Below are 17828 nucleotides of genomic sequence, written 5' to 3'. Positions count from 1 at the left end.
TTAGCTTACATTCATAAGACGTACAAGTTTACATAAAATATTGTCTTAAACCCCATAGGCTTATTTGAATTGGCTTGAGTTTGAGGTTCATCCTTATGGTCTATCTATTTACTAAAATCCATAGGCTTATATGACTTTCCTTATTAAAAATTGTATAAATAAAATAAAAATTCAAATAATCCTTAAAAATAAAGGTTACTATAAGAAGCATGTTTATCCATTCATTCACATATTGCTTGGCCTAGATTTGTGCCATTTTATATTTACTTCAGTTTGAGATTTATATCAATTTAAAATACCAGGTCTTGGAGAAGATTTTTATCCTTTACTAAATCATAGGTTGCGGAATTATGCTCCATCAAATTACAGAAAATTCACCAATTGTGGATGATAGTGTATTTTATATATTATGTTTTGAACTGTCTGAGTATATGATTAAAAATAGTTGTTTTGTATTTTGAATTGCCAACAGATACTTGTGAAATTTTATTTGGATAGAGGGGGTGTTGTCATTTTGTTTTTCAATTCTAATTACAGGTTTCTAACGGTTTCGCCGTTGGAACCTTAGATACCCGACGAAGAAAATAATGACTGTTTATTTTATTTTGTCGTCGATAATAACCGGCGGTTTGGCAGCCGGAAATACTGGTGGTTATATCACTGGTAATGACCGGCGGTTAGCCGCCGGAATATTCCGACGATTTGACTGCAGTTTTGGGCTCAGTATTTTTTGTTGGTAATAGCCACAGGAGAACCGCTAGAAAATATTACCACCAGAAATATACTGCCAGTTTCGATTTCTTACTCGGTTTATTCTAGGTGTTTTAAAACCTCGCGAATTTTTCAAAACCGTCGGAAAATTGACTTTTACCACCGGAAATTGCCGCCTGTTATTGACGATATATTTTCATGTAGTGTCATACTTGAGGTTCTTTCCAAACTGAAATCGCTCTTTATCATTTCCATTATTCCTCTAGTCAATCATAAGAGCAAAGAACCAAGATATTTCACCTTAAAAATTCACTTGAAACAATCATATTCTTCACGACGATCAATGATATGAATAAATATGGATGCCCTATGCCCCAATATTAATAGTAACATCGATGAATATTACAATATCTAACCATCAAATTCAGACCAATGACTTTTATTAACCAAATGTATACCCAAAAAAATTATGAGATTATTCGAACAAAGATCATTAAAGAGCTCCACCGACACCATTTTTGTCTGCAAGCTTAAATGCTTATGTGTATGCATCCACTAACTACCAGATGTTTCTTTAAAGAGGAAAGGCAACCCTCCTTTTTTACAAAAAAATACTCCTCAGTTGTGATAAAGCTTCAAATATATATAAAAATGGCACTTCAAGACAAGAAACATGAGGGTGATGAGGGTGATGATAATGAAAAAAAAAAGGTTTGTTGGCTTTATTAAAGTTGTTCATGGAGAAGGGGCCTTTTCATCCAAAATCTATATAATAAAATTTAGTGGATTTGCATAAATTACAAAATTTTTACAAATTTATATACCCGATATCTAAATTTTTATATTTATTGTCCGACCTTAAAAAGTAGAGTTAGATCTAAAAAAATTTGATTGAAAAGTATTAGAATTTATCTTTTTTGTTAATGTAAGTTTGACTCTTAATATGACACAATTGAGAAAAAAGATTTGTGCAGTAGATTACATGTAGTGGGACAAAGACTTGATGCAATGGTTCTCTAAATAAATATAAAATTTTAAGTGTTAATCAAGTAAATATATAAGAATTTTGTGATATTTATGTAATTTTTTAAAATAAGTACAACAACAACAATAATTACAATCAACCTTTATCATACTATGTAGGGTCAGCTACATGAACTCTCTTTCTCCATTGTGTCATACTAAGAGTCAAATTCTCGTTTAAAACTAATAAAAAAAACCATTGGTTTAATTATGGGATGCACATGGATAGCTAAGTTTTGCAAATTGCAAAAGAGAGTTAATTTGATTATTTAAGAGCTAACCTTGTGCTTATTGGGTATAATTAAAGATGATGATCATGATCTAATTATATTTATAAGTGAGCCAAAGCCAATCAATTGTTTTGAGAAGATTTATAACGGTTACTTATGAGAGGTTGGAAAAAGGGAGAAATTATTCTGAGAGGATACTGGACAGTCCGGAGATCAATCAGAATGCGCCACGTCACCCGATACCGAGCGGTACAGAGCACCAATACCGAGCTAAAAAATGAACTAGCGCATTTTGGTTGGTCTTCGGATGCCGTTCGGGGACCGCACAGAATAATTTTTCTGGAAAAAGGGGTCTCCATCAGTAAGGTCCAACTCAGTGTTTGAAATCAATTGTTTTAAATTTTAAGCGCAACTCGATTGTGAGTTGAGTTGCGAGCCAAATTAAAAGAGATGAAAAGCCCATCTCTTTATTAAAGATGTGGTAGCCCAATAGCACTAAGAGATTTTGGAAATGATAATAGAACTAATGGGTTTTTTTTTCAACCAAAAAATGAGCTCTACAAATCAACTTGCAATCATTGTAAGGCTTCGTTTAATACAACTTTCTTAATGCTTTTCAAAACAGCTTTCTAGTTAAAAATTTTCTTGAATTAAAAATTTTTGTACTAGAAAATTATTTTAGAAAATAATGAAAAAACTGTCTCAAACGAAGCCTAAGTGTGTTGTAATATCTCAATAGGAATCTCATAGAATACAAAAATAAAAGCTTAGAGCTTTTAATCAAAATCCCATCAAAGTTTAGTTTAAGGATTTTTCACTATTTTATTTTTAAATAGGCAACTACAATTTCACTTAGCTATCACTTCTTTCTATTTTTTTCGTTGCTTTACAAAAATTTCTGCTATAAGAAGCTTCTTTTTATAATCAGATATATCAATATATGATAACGGTAAGAAAATTATTATTCAAAAATTTTAAAATATATTTATAATATTTATAACAATTTTAAAAATATATAGTTTTCCCCCAATAATTTCACTATAACCTTTATAAAATGCTCTTTAGATACCAAATAGACTGATATATTTATTTTTAAAAAGTGAGGAATTCAACATATAAACCTAAGACAAACAATCTAATATGGATGAACTGATAGACTAATTTTAATATATAACATATAGTAAGAAAATAACCTTATTATCTTTTTTTTTTTTTGAAATTTTGGGGCCTCAGGCCGTCCAAAGGAGAAGCCATTCCAAGCCACAAAACCTTGGTTACCATCAAAATCATACAGAGAACCCAACCTGCAACAAATTCCAGGCAATCACAGCAGGCCGTCCAAGGCAAGAAACCAACTGAGGCGGCATGTTGTTAGTTTTACTCATCATCATCTAGTTGAAGATGAGAACCTCCCCCACAAAAATAGCATACAGGCAGCAAATCGAGAAGAGCAACAAAAACTTGTCAGCCCGTGAAGCAAGAAGGAAAATAATCCTTAAGCAAATCAAAAATTTTCCAAGAAGTGGGTTTAGCATGAATAGCATGAGTAATCTTCCTAATAGAGGAATAAACAGAAATTTCAGAATCCACAAACCGCCTTTCGTTACGATCCCGCCAAAGGAAATAAACAGAGCAGCATATCACAAAGTAATAAAAATTCTTCTCATAAGCTTGCAATTGCTGATTTCCCTCAAAAAATTCAAAAACCTGAAAGCAGAGTTGGTCGAAGCAAAAAATTATGGAGAGACGGAAGAAGGGTTGAAATAACCATAAACGTATAATCACACTGGAAGAAACAGTGGCCAATACTTTCATCCTCGGTCCTGCATAAGGGGCATAAAAAGGGAATTAAGATGTTTCTTTTAGTAAGAACGTCAGCCATTTTGAGGCCACCAAGCAAAGCCAACCAAACAAAAGAGGAGTATCTTAAAGCATATCGTTTATGCCACACAAAATTGAGCCACGAGACTTCATTAAAATCTGAGTAAAACTACATGTGAAATGTCTTGAAGCACGGTTTATCAGTTCCAGTCCAAGTAATAATATGATGCAGTTGTTGCAAAATAGGGATAGAAGAAATATGATCCATCACATACTGGCCAAATTGTGTAGGAAGAGACCAGGCCCCCTCATAAATAACATCACTAACCGTCATCCCTACAACCAGAGAGGGCTGAATAAAGTATGAAACAGGAGAACTATCACACCAAGGGTCCCAATACAAAGATAAGTTAAAGTATTATCGGTTAGGGTGAAGCCAAGCAAGGAGATAATATCCCTAGCAGGAGGGGTTGTGGGAGAACATAATGGAACATTTAGCTTTATTAACCAGCAATCCAGAATGCTCAATAAAAGAGAATAAATAATTATTAAGAGAACCAGCATTTGGAATAGAAGCTTTCCCAAACACTAAAATGTCATCAACATAAAAAAGATGATTCACAAAGGAACCACCATAAGAAATTCCAGAGAAATTATTGTCATTGATCCCACAAGAGAAAGCATCCATCACCATAAAGAATAGCAAAGGGGATAAAGGGTAGCCTTGCCTAAGGCCAGAAGAAGAATGGAAGAATCCCTCAAGTCCCCCGTTAATACAAACTGAGAAGAAAACATCTTCAATACATCCCTTAATCCATCTAACAAACTGAGGAGGGAAGCCTTTATCAATAAGCCAATTTAAAAGGAACTCCCAGGAGATAGTGTCAAAAGCTTTGCGGATGTCCAGTTTGGCACAGAAAAATTTCTCTCTAGCATTGCAATTAAATTCATTAAGAATTGCAGAGGCATGCACAATGTTATCAGTGGAGATTCTTTGTTTGATAAAATAAACTTGGCGTTTATGAATGATAAAATGCATGACCTCCTTCATACGATTTACAAGAACTTTGGCAATAATCTTATAAAATACATTGTAAAGGGATATAGGCCGGTAATCCGATATACCAAAGGCATGAGTCCCCTTAGGGATTAAAGCAATGGCAGTTGCTTTAGCACTTTTGGGAAGGATCCCAGAGGAGAAAGAATATTTTATCGCTTTGCAAACATGGCTCCCAATAATGTCCCAAGTAGCTTTATAAAACTCAAAAGTAAATCCATCAGGCCGAAGAACCAGCAAACACAACTCCCTTATAATCCAAATCAGTGACCAGGCAAGTGAGGGGAGCAATTAGATGAGGAGGAATAGTGGAGCCAATAGGGAGAGGCCTCAACCTGGAATTGTTAGGCTTAAGAGAGTTGTATAGCTTTTAAAAATAGAGTACAGTACCCTTAGCAATATCCTCATAAAGTAAAATGACCATCATCAGTGTGGAGCTCATTGATACGGCTGTAAGAATTTCTAGATTTAATCCTAGCATAAAGGAACCCCAAATCATCTTCAACTCTTGAAAGCCAGTTGCTTTGGCACGTTGAATCACCCATAAGCTCCAAGCCTTTTGAAGAGAGGCAAGAGAGATGTTGATATTTTTCAAATAAGCATTAAGGTTGAGGTCAAGAAGCTTATCTTGAATCTGAGCAATACAAAGACTTTGGGCAACGTTAAGCTCATTAATTCTGCTGGTAAGGAAGGAAGAATTAGACCAATTCTTCCGTTTGAGAAAATCTTTTAAACCATGAAGCTTAGAATAAAGTGCAGAAATAGGGCTTCCAGAATTTTAAGTAGCAAAAATCGAGATTAAGCCTTCTCAGAAATCATTCATGTTAACTAAATAATTCTTAAATTGGAATCTAACAGAAGCTTTACAATTGTGTCCTGGAAGTAGCACCAGAGGGGAGTGATTAGAGCATGAGGGGGGTTCCACTTTATAAAAGGAGTTAGGAAACAACTCCAACCAAGCTGAATTAACTAAAGCTCTATCCAGTTTAATATGAATTGGGTCATCAGCTCTTTGATTTTACCAGGTGTAAAACAAACCAGAGGATGGAAGCTCAAGCAAACTTGAGCTATTATTTGGAATAATAAGGTTATTCCAAATAACCTTATTATCTACTATGTAAATTACTTTAGAAACTTTTAGAAACTAATATTTAACTTTTATTCCTATTCACCACACCATAATAATTTGGTTTATTCCTTAAAACTACACACTATGTTTTGTGAGTCTAGACACCAACTCCTAAATACTATTCATAATAAACTAATTGAGCTTATCTTATATGAAAAAGAATTCATATAGTTCAATTCATGTAGTGGTTAAAGATTTACTGATGTTATTATATGATAACAAATTATCTAGTAAGTAAGTAGACTACCTTGAGAACAATAACATTTTTTTTTTGGGACATTAGAACAATAACATTCAAAACAGCTTCTTCTTATTCATTTTGTATGTGAATTATAAGCTATTATGTTTGAGTTTATTAGATATTTATATATTATTTTTATGCATGATTGGAGTCTTTGCAAGATTGTGAAAATGAGGTATAGAACTGGAAGAAGGAATGATTTAGAATTTAATGGTTCGATCGGGGTCGAATCGGGATTGAACCGGATGACATAATAATTATGAAAATTATATAAATAAAATTTAAATAAAATTTAAATGACAGAATAATTATGTAATAACATAAATTTTTGATTAAAAAGTAAATTGAATTCATACATTAATAATATCTTATGTAATTTTTAATTTAAATATGCTCAATCTTTAAATTTAATTTAATTTTAATAAAAAATAGCTTGTATATAAATTTATAAATTTAAAATAAATTATTATTAATTTATATTATATATTTAAATATGATTTACATGCACAAATTATATATTTAATTTATATCATAAATTTATATTTATAAATTATTAAGATGAGATCCTCATGGAAGGAAACTGCACAGGTCCGCATCCTTGAAGTGGATGACGCATTCTTTTAGCTGCCTCCGGTGGTTCTGTTCTCGTCGACATTCCTGAAGACATGAGCAAGAACTGGTTGTCCCCTCATGAAATTTTTATTAGGTCCAGTGTCCTGACGTAGCTTCACGTTTGAACATCAGTAAAATCGTGTCATGTGCTCTTACTCTTTACCGCGCGGCCCGACGACACGACCTGGACCCGGACCCGATATTGCTATGTATTGGCCGATTTGTGCAGACAGGGATATTGCTAGGTGTTGCTCGGTATTGCTCGTATTACTCGGTAACGAGAAATACCATTATGTCAAGACAAATACCTAGCAATACCAAATAATAGCGAGCAATACCCCTGTTTTGCTAGGTATTGCTCAGTATTGGTCTTGACAGAACGGTATTTCTCGTTATTGTCAAGCAATACTGAGCAATGCCTATCAATACCGAGCAATACCTAGTAATACCAGAACATAGTAATACCGGGTTCCGATTTAGGTCGGATCGTTGGCTCCCCAATGAGTCTTCAATGCATATTGATTCCCTTAGCCAGCAAACCGGCATTTCATCGAGCAGGGGTTGTGCTTTTTGTCCGCACATCGTGGTCCTGCGCTTTACGTTGGGCGAGGGTACAATTATTCAGGCCCAGAGCTGACGAGGAATCCTGTGGCCTGCACTCTGATGAGCCTTGATGCCCTATGGACGAAGAGTTTTCGCTTAAGATGCTGGGCATGCTGGACACGGTTTTCGCCATCTACGCTGTGGATAAGTGCGAACTTCTTGCATTAGGGGTGAGGTTTGATGGCATGGTCGCCGTAAAGTTGGAAGATTTTGCTAGTTGGGCGAAGATTGTGCACACAGATATTGACCCAGCTGAGATTGGAAGGAACAAGTTGCCGTATTTGTCAATTTGTGCTGATTTGAAGTGGCTTTGGAAGGGGTGAGTTATTTGATTGCGGAGACAGTCTGGTAAAAACTCCAATTTTTATCATGGAGGGAGGAGCTGGATCAGCTGAAGAACTATCCTTTGAACTACAGGGTAGTTGGGGAGGTGATTCCTCCGGAGTATGCAATCCAGATGTGGATGAGCTGCACATGGTGAGGGGATCATAAGCACTGGTGTTGGTCAGTACTTAATGTGGGCTGCACAGTATATACTTACCAGGAGCCTCGCCAATGGCTGTCTTCAGTTGGTTTGGGAGCTAAGGGTTTTGGACTTCCACGTGCAGCTGGTGCTGCAGTTAGAAATCCTGGTGTTACTGTCGTGGATATTGATGGAGATGGAAGCTTTCTTATTACTGTACAGGAGTTGGAAATGATCTTTATAGAGAAACTCTCTGTAAAGATCATGGTATTAAACAACCAGCACTTGGGCATCGTCTGTCAGCGGCAGGATCGGTTCTACAGGGCAAAGCGAGCACATACATATCTATGTGAGCCTAAGAATGCCCTAAGAATGAGGGGGAGATATATCCTGATCTTGTGGTTATTGCAAAAGGCTTCAACGTACCTAGTGCATTTAAAGATATGATCCTGGAGGAAGTTGGCAGAACATCGTAATAGATTTTAATTATCATAGGCTTTTCTTGCCTGTTATGTATGTCCTCGAATTGCTTGGCTGATGAATAATTATTGGTTTTACTTTTTGCTCTTTCTTTTTCATTTAACTTAGTGGCTCATAAAAGCTTGTTAGTTTGTTCAGTTCCTGCTGCATTAGCTATGTGAACTCAAAGGTTTTGTTTCCCAACTTCTACATGCACTCTTTCTTCTTGGTAGCTTTCCTAACCACAAATGGTTTCAGGATTTTGTGACTGTTTGGATACAAGTTGAATGAAAGATTATGGTTTTTATGCATTTAGATCTCTTTTGGTTTCTGAATACAACTGAAGCTTGCAATTATTGTAATTGAAGAACCATTAATTTTGAAGTTATTATGGATGAACTACTTATTTGTTATTTTTCTTAGTAATGGAATGGCAAGAGTATGCTGCCTTCAGCAAAATATATTTTAAGTGCCAAAGCAATGTAATTTCTAACCCAAACAAATGTAAGATTATTCTGTACCAGTCAAAATTGCTATTTTTAGCTTTCTGTAGTGCTGGGGCGTGCATCCGAGATCATTGAAAATTTCTGGCAAAAAATAAGTTGCTGGAGAAAAAAAAAAGTGCATGATATATCATTCATATTACAACTGATGGAAAAAATGATGCACGCTGGGTTGCATTTGTCAATTATAAGTGGTTTATCATGGTTGTTTTCCTTTCCCTCTTTTTTAAATTGTCTTCATGGCAAAAAAATCATATATGCTCGCATATACTATGTAGGGATGTCGATTGAACTGTCATTATTGAGTAACAAAAGAGGGATCGTAGCATTATCTTTTCATCCCGACTAGGCTATGATTCCCTTCTTTTTTTTTTTTTCTTTTCTTTTTAGCATTATTTTCTTATGAGTCGTTTGCAAGTACTTCTAAGTGGTAACTTGATTTGTATGCTGCACTGCTTATATGATCATACTTGTTGGCTACTCACTTTGAGATGTTTTTAAAAAGAATACTTGTGCTTGCAAATGAATATTAAAGAAGATCAACCCAGATACACCTTATATATATGGAATATATTATTATCGATGTTTCCTTTAGATAAAAAGGCTTTCTAGAAAAATCAAATGATGACATCATATGAAGCCAAGAATTTAGAGTTGGATTTAATAGTACAATATTGTTAACTAAAAGTTTCTTTTAGGGGTCAAGGCACCCATTTAGGTTCTAGTCCAACATTACACATGTATGTCTAAATGCTTATTTGTTAGATAGGTAGTTCAGTGATTTCTTTCCTTCTTGTTTCTTTATGCCTTTGACATATCCATGCAATGTCTCCATTATCCAAATACCTCACCCGCCACAAGCCAAACCTGTCAGCTATATCTTTTCCAGTTGAAATCCCTTGACCCTTCAAGAAATCAAGTAGCCATTGCTGAGCATCTCCAATTTCTTGTCCAGGATTCCTTGAGTACCTCCTGCCGGGATATGCATTTTTTCTCCTTACTCCTATTTGTCCAATTGCTGCTGCACCAATGGCTCCTGCAGCCATTGCTGCTGACCCATAAACTAGAGAAGAATCTATTAGATGAGCGACTTCCCTCCCCAAATCAGGTATCATCTCTCCCATTCCTGCCACAAAATGTGCTCCTATCTTTAGCGCAAAGGTTAACAGCTTCATGAATTTGCTCATGTAGGGCAGTAGACACTTAACTGCTTCATTGTCTACCTGCAGAAGTTCACATCCTACTTGCTCTTCAACAACATGCATCTCCCTTCGGTATTCGCAGAGCATGTGCAGCCGCAGTGCTTTCATGCCAGAAATTATTCTTGTAACCAACCTCCTTGAGTAATTTTCCACTTGCACAAAGTAGAACATGTTTGGTACCTTCCGTTCTTCCAGCTGAATGTTATAGTTCACAAGGTAATCTACTTTCCTGTTGAGCTCAACTAGAAGACAATGTTCATAATATCTCATTCCTTGAATCTCCTGTTTTAGGTCTTTGATTTCCTGCTCCATGCTCTTCAATCTCTGCAGAACTAGTTCTACTCCTTTTGCTATGCCTAAAAGTGAAGGTTCAATGGTCTGTTCACCATCATTTCCAGCCAGTGTTTGTGGCTCCTTCCTGTGCTCAAATGAAACTGTCAGCTCAGCAGCAAGATGGTGCAGATCATTATATCTTCGGCCCAATACTTCACGGAACTCGTCATCTGCAAGAAGATTTCTTGCATAATCAAAACCTGAATGCAGAAGCAACCTATTCCCATTGTGTATTGAACTCCAAGTATGCTGGTAATCATAAATGCCATCAGCAGGTGTGGAGAGCAGTGCTTCTTTAAGTGCGGGCAATGACACTAGTTGGGTTCTTCTGAATGTTGGCGGTATAAGAAACCTAACACAGTCTGGTCTAATCGCATATTCGGACAAAGAAGTTCCAGGGCATATACTCTGAATTGTTGGCCTGATGAGCTGGCTCAAGAGTCTAAGAACTTCAGTGACAGTCTTATTCGAGCATGCAAGAACATCAACATAGTTGCTGCTTTGTCCTCCAAACTCTACCCTGATCTGGATCCCATTAATGATTATGGAGATGAGGTATTTCTCTAGAGCGTATGTTGCTCCCTTTCGCTCATTTTGTTTAAAAATTTTGTTATGGAGATGAACCTGCAGTTTGATTAAAGCTGGGTGATATTGGTCTTGAATAAAAAATTGAGCACACAAGGAATGAACGCATCATTTATTAACAATAACTTTCCTTGAACGTTTGCCTCAGTTTACAAGTGGCTATGCAACTTAAAAAATTATTAGAATGGCTAGTTCATTTCTACCTGCACAGATCCATCTATCTTGATTTCTTAAGTTGTAGCCTTCGGTTGTTATTCATGTCAATGGAAGCTGGCTTTTTTTGGGCATACTATAATAAAAATTAAGCCATGATGTAACAATGCTTTGAAGTTACTGTGAAAGTGTTAAGTGATGGAAGCATAGTAAATAGAGTGCAAGAGACCTTCCCAATTGAAAGCACTTCGGTTTTTCCTACTCATTCAGTACCTGCCATCGATGCTATAAGAGTTACAAATGCAAATGGCAATGTGATAAATACAATAATAATCGTAATCCTATCCTTATCTCCGTTTTACTGAATCTGAACCTGGATAATAGTGGGATGGGACTTTTCGACTGGACCATCTGAAGTGATCGTGGGGGAGTGAACAGAAGAATCGAGGATGGTAATGGTGAACTCTTTTCCAAGAGTGAGTCGAGACGAACTTATACGTTCGGGAGTTTTAATGAGAAGAAAAATTTTATATTGCAATTAGTCTGAGGAGAGAGAAAGGGAAAACAACGGAGGAGAGAGATATATTTATAGTGGTTAAGCCCGAAGATCTAAGTCCATTTATACAACGGCTGAGATAAAATATACACAGTGTCACCTAGTAGAGTTAGAATGGTCTCATTGATTAAATAAACTGATTACAAGTTAATTCTGCTACTTAAAGTGGATTAATTTTTTACAATGAAGATTTGTGTGAGAGTTTATAATGATCTCCGCAGTGAGTTATGGGCTCCAAAAATTCGCGCCTTGGACTCTCTACGGTTCCTTTCTTTTTTTCTCGGGTCGTCAAGGAGAGTTTTAACAAATGGGTTCCGAGAAAAATTTTCAGAAAGCAAATTGGGTTTTGAATATGACATTACCTAGAGATTTCACCCTTATCTTGCGAGGATTTTATGATCTGAGTTCATGATTCCCATAGTGGCAAGCCCCTATGGTTAATTACCCCTTCCAATAGCGAGAGAGAACTTTCGATTAAGGCTAGTCGTCAAACAACTATGAAGTATACGATAGCAAAATGTTTAGGTTTTTAAAATTTAACATTTAAAATTAGCTATGTTGCACCGATACACCTATTTATGAAGGTGTGCTGTATCCAATTAAAATACTATTTAATTTCAAAAGGACACGCGTATCCAATACACGTGTCTGTTGAAAAACAAAAAGAAATCCAAAAAAAAGTGTCGTATTGTAATTTCAAATATTATGCTTTGATTGTTTTCTTAATTTTTATGTATGATTTATAAATTATGATGCCGTGTCTGTGCCGTACCCGTATCCTGTATTTTTAAGAATTGACGTGTCATGTATCCGTATCGTGTCGTATCCGTGTCGCAGTATCCATATCGGTGCAACATAGAAAATTAGAAATGCACAATGTTGCACTTAAAACGGATGGTGGGAGGAATGACGATAGACCTAATCAAAATCCCATGATTTTGTCGTCCAGGGCCATCATGGTCCCTAGTCTACTTAATTAGAGGAGGTAGTCGACCAACTTGACTGAAGGATACTTGTCAATAGCCATTGATTGCTTCAGCTAATTGTACTTTGTAGACATGGCGTGAATATTTGTCTAAGGAAATATATTTGAGTCCACCTTAGCTTACAGAGGGCTTTGTATCCTTTTGGTCATATCCTATTGATTCATTATTAAAAGATTTAGCGTTGTTAGGGAACATACGGGCTCTGACCATGAACATATATGATTTTGATTGCATACTACTAGAGTTCCCAATAGTGTACCTGAAGCCTTGGGAAGAATCCTGTCGTTAGAAACATCTGTCTGGCTTCATGACATTCCAGACGCCTTCCAACATAATTGCATTCTGTTGTGCTTGGCTGCCATGTTGGCAATCTTCTTCCTTGGCTTTCTTTGAGAAGTGATGGAATTAAGAGAAGGGTCTTGGGGTTGCTTGGATCTTTTTCATAGCATAACTCAAGTTTTAACATCATCCTCATTAAATCACCAGCTTCCAAATTGTCAAATACTTTTGAACCAATCCCAGGAATTTGACTTTGCAAGCTCCCTCTTAGTATCTTCTCCAGTTCCAACCAGCTAAAGAACCCAAGCTTGTCAGTTGTATTAAGATTTCCTGAGTCTAACTTTGTGAGCTGACCAAGTACTTTGCCGAAGAACCACGGACAGTCTAATATTAGATATCCAAGCTCTTGAAAGAAGATTACTTCACCTACGTGATGCAATGTACTCGCTACTGCTTGTCTTTTTTTCTCTATCTTTTCCATGTCATCCCACCTTGATCGGATTCGGAGAGAGGGAAGCTTAAGCTGGCATAACTCACAGAACTCATTCCATTTCATGGCTGGTTTGTTGTAGTTTTCTGATCTCCAGGTTGATAAGATCTTTATCATGTCATTGCATATTTGATACACTTGTGGAACTCTTTGAAGAATTGTCATGCTCGTCTTTCTCAGGTGATGTGTGAGCTTGCTTACAGACACAGATGATCTTGCATCTACCATGAATACCATGGGATACAGTTCCACAAACCCTTCAAACATATCCTTTAGTTTTTGAATCAGATTAATAATGGGCTGCAAGTCTTCTGATGGATGTGAAACTTTGTCCGAGTGGGTAAGAACTATGGTAATGTGAGGTGGCATTGATTGTGATATTGCTCTTCTCGAGTTTGAAACTATAAATCTCAGCCAGTATGACAGGTCATCTTCAATCTCTTCTTGGTTTTTGGGTTCTCTGTTTGCCGGCCTCCTGAACAAGCTGGAAATTATAAAAAACAGTGAGGGGCTCCCATGGCCTGGAAACATGATATCGTGTAATGCAAAATTTTCATGTTGGCCAGCAAGGTTCCAAATTGAGATTTTTGTGTCACCATCATTGATGATTTTTATCTTAACCTCTGCTGTTCTTGCGATCTGTTCAATTGGATTGACTAATGTTCTGATCTGATCCATGTAAGGCAATTTGATAGAACTAAAATTATGATTTATGGAGCTACACAGTGTGCTTTTTCCTGCACCCATACATATTTCATGTTTCAGTTTGCCCAAATCTTGGATTCAATTATTGAAACTTGAGGATAAACAACAATAACAATTTTGTAAATGTAGCATGGAAATGACAGTAAGTTTTTTGTTAGACTGGTCCATTGGACCAGTCCAGCCGGTCCGCATGGGACCGGCGTTTCACAACAAAGGCGGGATCCAGCGTATCGTGCTATTTTCCGTTTCGCTTTCATCAAGTAATACAAATTATCTAATGTTTTTGTGATTTTGTGCGGATTTTTGTGAAGAATTCTCGCTGTTTTTGGAATATTGATAGGAAATACTTGCGATCTACAAGTGTTTCCTATAATTTTTGTTGCATCCAGGAGTATTCGAGGCGGTATTTGCGGCGGTAGAGAAATATAAGATTTAACGTCTTAGCGTTGTACGAAAATCCGGCACGCAATCAGATAAAGAGAGAGGGTCTAGTATTTATGAGGCACCAAGATTTTTACGTGGAAAGCCCCTGAAAAGGGGAAAAAACCACGAGGCCTAATCCAGTTTGAATGAATTCACTAGTATTGTAGTTGATTATAAATGAGGTCCTTCCTTGGGGGAAGGCCTTAGCTTGATGTACATCTTATGGAGTACCTTACATGATGTTAATACAAAGAGTCATTGTTGACGTGTTCGTTTGGTCGGAAGGACCGTAGTCGATGGGCGACGGAGGTCGGAATGCTTGTAGTCGGTGGGTGACGTAAGTCAGGAGGACCGTAGTCGGCTGGCGACGGAGGTCGGAAGGATTGTAGTCGGAGGGCGACATAAGTCAGGAGGACCGTAGTCGGCTGGCGACGGAGGTCAGAAGAACTGTTGTCTGACGACGAAGATTAGAAGGACGACGTCAGGTAGAAGTCCAACAAAGGAAAGAAATCCATCTTTGCATAGACGTCCAACGAAGTCCGATAACCGGTAGAAGTCCGGCGTCGGGTAGAAACTTGACAAAGAGTGAAGGTCCGACGTCGGGTAGAAGTCCGACGTCTATTGGTGGCTGAGGAGAACTCCGGCATCATTTGAGCGGAGTTTCAACGTTAGGAGGGAACTCTGTCGTTAATTGGGAAGAATTTCAGAATCCCGTGGAACTTGGGCAGAATTCTGGCGTCCCGTGGAAGTCGGGTAGAATTCCGGCGTTCTCCCGAATATCCGGCAGAATCCTGGCGTGTTCGGGCGGTAGGAAGAACTCCGACGGTAGTCGAGGAGGAGCTGATTCTCCTTCCCATTCTCTTCTTCTTCTTCACTTCTTCTTCTTGCTTCCCTCCCCCCTCATGAGAAATGAGTGATCTATTTATAGTTTTTCTGGAGTGGCATAGCCCGTAAATAGGTGTGAGATCAGGGACGAATAGGGAGTGGTCGAATGGACGGCCGCTATTGAACCCTTCGATCATGCACCGTTCGTTGGACATTTAAAGATCTTAGTGATGTCGGAATTCAGTAATCTTGGGCTCGTTGGATTCGTCTCGTCGAGCCGTTCGGTTCGAGTATAAGCTCGTTAAAATCGGAGACCGTTTGGCAACTCAAATTGTGGTTTGAACCTTCCAACAGCGCTTCGGGTCCTTGATTTGGACCCATTTGGGCTCGGATTGGGTTGAATTTCGTGTCATTGGGTTCGTGTTTCCGAGACGCTCAGTTTGACTATAAGCTCGCTGAAATCGGAGTTCATATGCTCCTGAATTTAATCTTTGAAGTTTCCAACTATCTTTTTGTCTTGAGATTCGTGCCCGATCAAGATAAATTTGTGTGACGTATCAATTTTTTTCCTATTATATGTTATTAATTAGTGAGGCAGTCTGATGTCTTGTGTTGTTTTAAGTAGAATTAGCACTCATTTACTAGTTTAAGAGTATACCTGCAAAGTCTTGTCCACAGAAAAATGCTCTGCAGCATTTTGGCGTGGTCAATGGCATATCAGCAAGCAATTCATTCTCTGGAACAAGACTTCCATTTTTGCGCAATTTATCATAAATTACATCAGTCTTCCCTGCAATTTGCAAAGGAGTTCCTGTGAGATCAATCTCCTCTATCCATGGATTTACTTGAAGAGTTCCCATTATCGTTTGCAACACCAACTCTCCATTTACCCCTTTGCATCCTCTTAGTGACAGAAATCTCAAAGTAGGATTCTTCTCTAAGCTCTTGAAAATTCTCACTACATCTTCAGCTTTCATGCTTGTGTCGTCATTTATGCTAAGTTGGTTAATGGTTTGGTTTGTGTCCAACATACGCAAGATTGCAATGACACCTCCTCTGCCTATCCTGGTCTCCCCTCCCCCAAATGTCACAGATTTCAGTGTAGTGTTTGCTTGATTTTGCAAAGCAGAGAACCTACTTAAGGGGCACAATAGATGCTCCACTCCAACCCCGCTGAATCTGTTTCCATCCAGTGCCAACTTTTCCAAAGACTTGTTCTTGAATAACCCAGCTGCTATGTACACAATCGCCTTGTCTCCAAGGCTGCTTCTTGATAATTTAACTTCTTTGAGGCTTCTATTTTGCTCCAGAACCTGTCTAAATTCCTTAGCCCAGTTTGATTTCAGCTTGATACCAGTCATATCTAGGGTCTTTACTGTTGTATTCAAACCTAGTGCACAGGCTATCCTCTGAGAACCTGAAGTGTTCAGTTTGTAAATTCTCAGCATGCTTGTCTCAGGTGTAAACTCAACTATTTTAAGATTCTTGTCAGTTCCATCTCTGGTCCAAACATGAACTTCCATGCTGCGATTCCGCGCCAGTACAGCTGAGATCAGAGGGGTTGCAGTAATGAAATGCTTATCAAGTATCAATAGGAGCTTTAGTGTTGAGTTTGCCTCGATCATTCTTGATAGTTCTTCAGCACCATCTGAACCAATAGAGTCCTCCCATATCTGTAGTTCTTCCAGAGTATCATTTTTCATCAAAGCAGAAGCTAATAAGCTAGCTCCTGTAGACTCAATCTGGCACTCTGAGAATATAATACTCCTAATTCTTTTGTTTCTTCCTAGCATATCTGAAAGCTCAAACATGCCCTGGGCGGTGAAGATGTTCTTTTGGAATTCAACATGTTTGATGCTTGAGTTGTTATCGAGTAATGAAGTAAAAGTTTGAAGTGCCTTCATCTCCCAACTTATACAATAAAAAGCCAAGTTTGTAGGAGTAAATCTGCTCTCCTGTGCTAAGAGTATCGTTAAAATCTGGCAGAACTCCTGAATGCTGTTGCCCTTTGTGGAGATGTTGATGCTTATGGAATTTTCTGTTTCTTGATGAGAGCTGGAAGCAGAATCAGAATTGTAGAAGGAAATGTTTTGAAGGTTCATCTTACCAGACATAATTTCCTGTAGTGCCCAATAGACATCTTGGTCTGATGAGATTTGATTACTCATGGATAAGTCTGATGTAGTTTATTGTTGATTATGCTGCCTTCCTTTCTTCCCTAGGGTTGTAAGGCCACTTTCTTTCTTTTAGAGGAGGTTTAGTGGGATTATATAATGAATAAGTTTGTATACTTTTCTTTTAGCTGAAGTAGAGCATCAAATTTGCTTGTGGAATAGTTGTTTCTTTCTGATAGAGTAATGTGGAAATATTCCACCCTTAATAGAAATCATACTGGCAAAAAAAATATCAAAATCAATCTTAATTCTGATTTAGTCATAG

The 17828-nt window shown here is 37.5% G+C and overlaps 1 protein-coding gene and 1 pseudogene across 1 annotated transcript; one reads left to right on the top strand and one right to left on the bottom strand.

The window, feature by feature from the left end:
- The first annotated feature begins 7365 nt into the window (after positions 1-7365).
- LOC110112618 lies at positions 7366-8397 on the top strand (annotated as a pseudogene).
- A 3-nt stretch (positions 8398-8400) lies between these two features.
- Positions 8401-17557, bottom strand: LOC110112619 (protein TORNADO 1). Its single transcript, XM_020844906.2, has 3 exons — positions 16048-17557; positions 12927-14173; positions 8401-11011 (listed from the first exon to the last, which is right to left on the bottom strand). Exons 1-3 carry the CDS (start codon positions 17555-17557, stop codon positions 9614-9616), a joined length of 4155 nt encoding a protein of 1384 aa, XP_020700565.2. The 3' UTR covers positions 8401-9613.
- Between the last annotated feature and the right edge of the window lie 271 nt (positions 17558-17828).

The sequence above is a fragment of the Dendrobium catenatum genome, unplaced genomic scaffold, assembly GCF_001605985.2.
Source record: "Dendrobium catenatum unplaced genomic scaffold, ASM160598v2 fragScaff_scaffold_459, whole genome shotgun sequence".
NCBI classification, from domain to species: domain Eukaryota; kingdom Viridiplantae; phylum Streptophyta; class Magnoliopsida; order Asparagales; family Orchidaceae; genus Dendrobium; species Dendrobium catenatum.
Note: the sequence above shows the minus strand (reverse complement) of the source record. Positions and strands in the feature narration are given on the sequence as shown.

Bases quoted from the DNA above. Each gene is read 5' to 3' on its own strand.
- LOC110112619 (XM_020844906.2), bottom strand. From the start codon at position 17,557: ATGAGTAATCAAATCTCATCAGACCAAGATGTCTATTGGGCACTACAG. The intron at 14,174-16,047 runs GTATACTCTTAA...GTATGGGTGCAG, and splicing joins CTGTGGACAAGACTTTGCAG to GAAAAAGCACACTGTGTAGC. The intron at 11,012-12,926 runs GTACACTATTGG...ATCAAACTGCAG, and splicing joins GATTCTTCCCAAGGCTTCAG to GTTCATCTCCATAACAAAAT.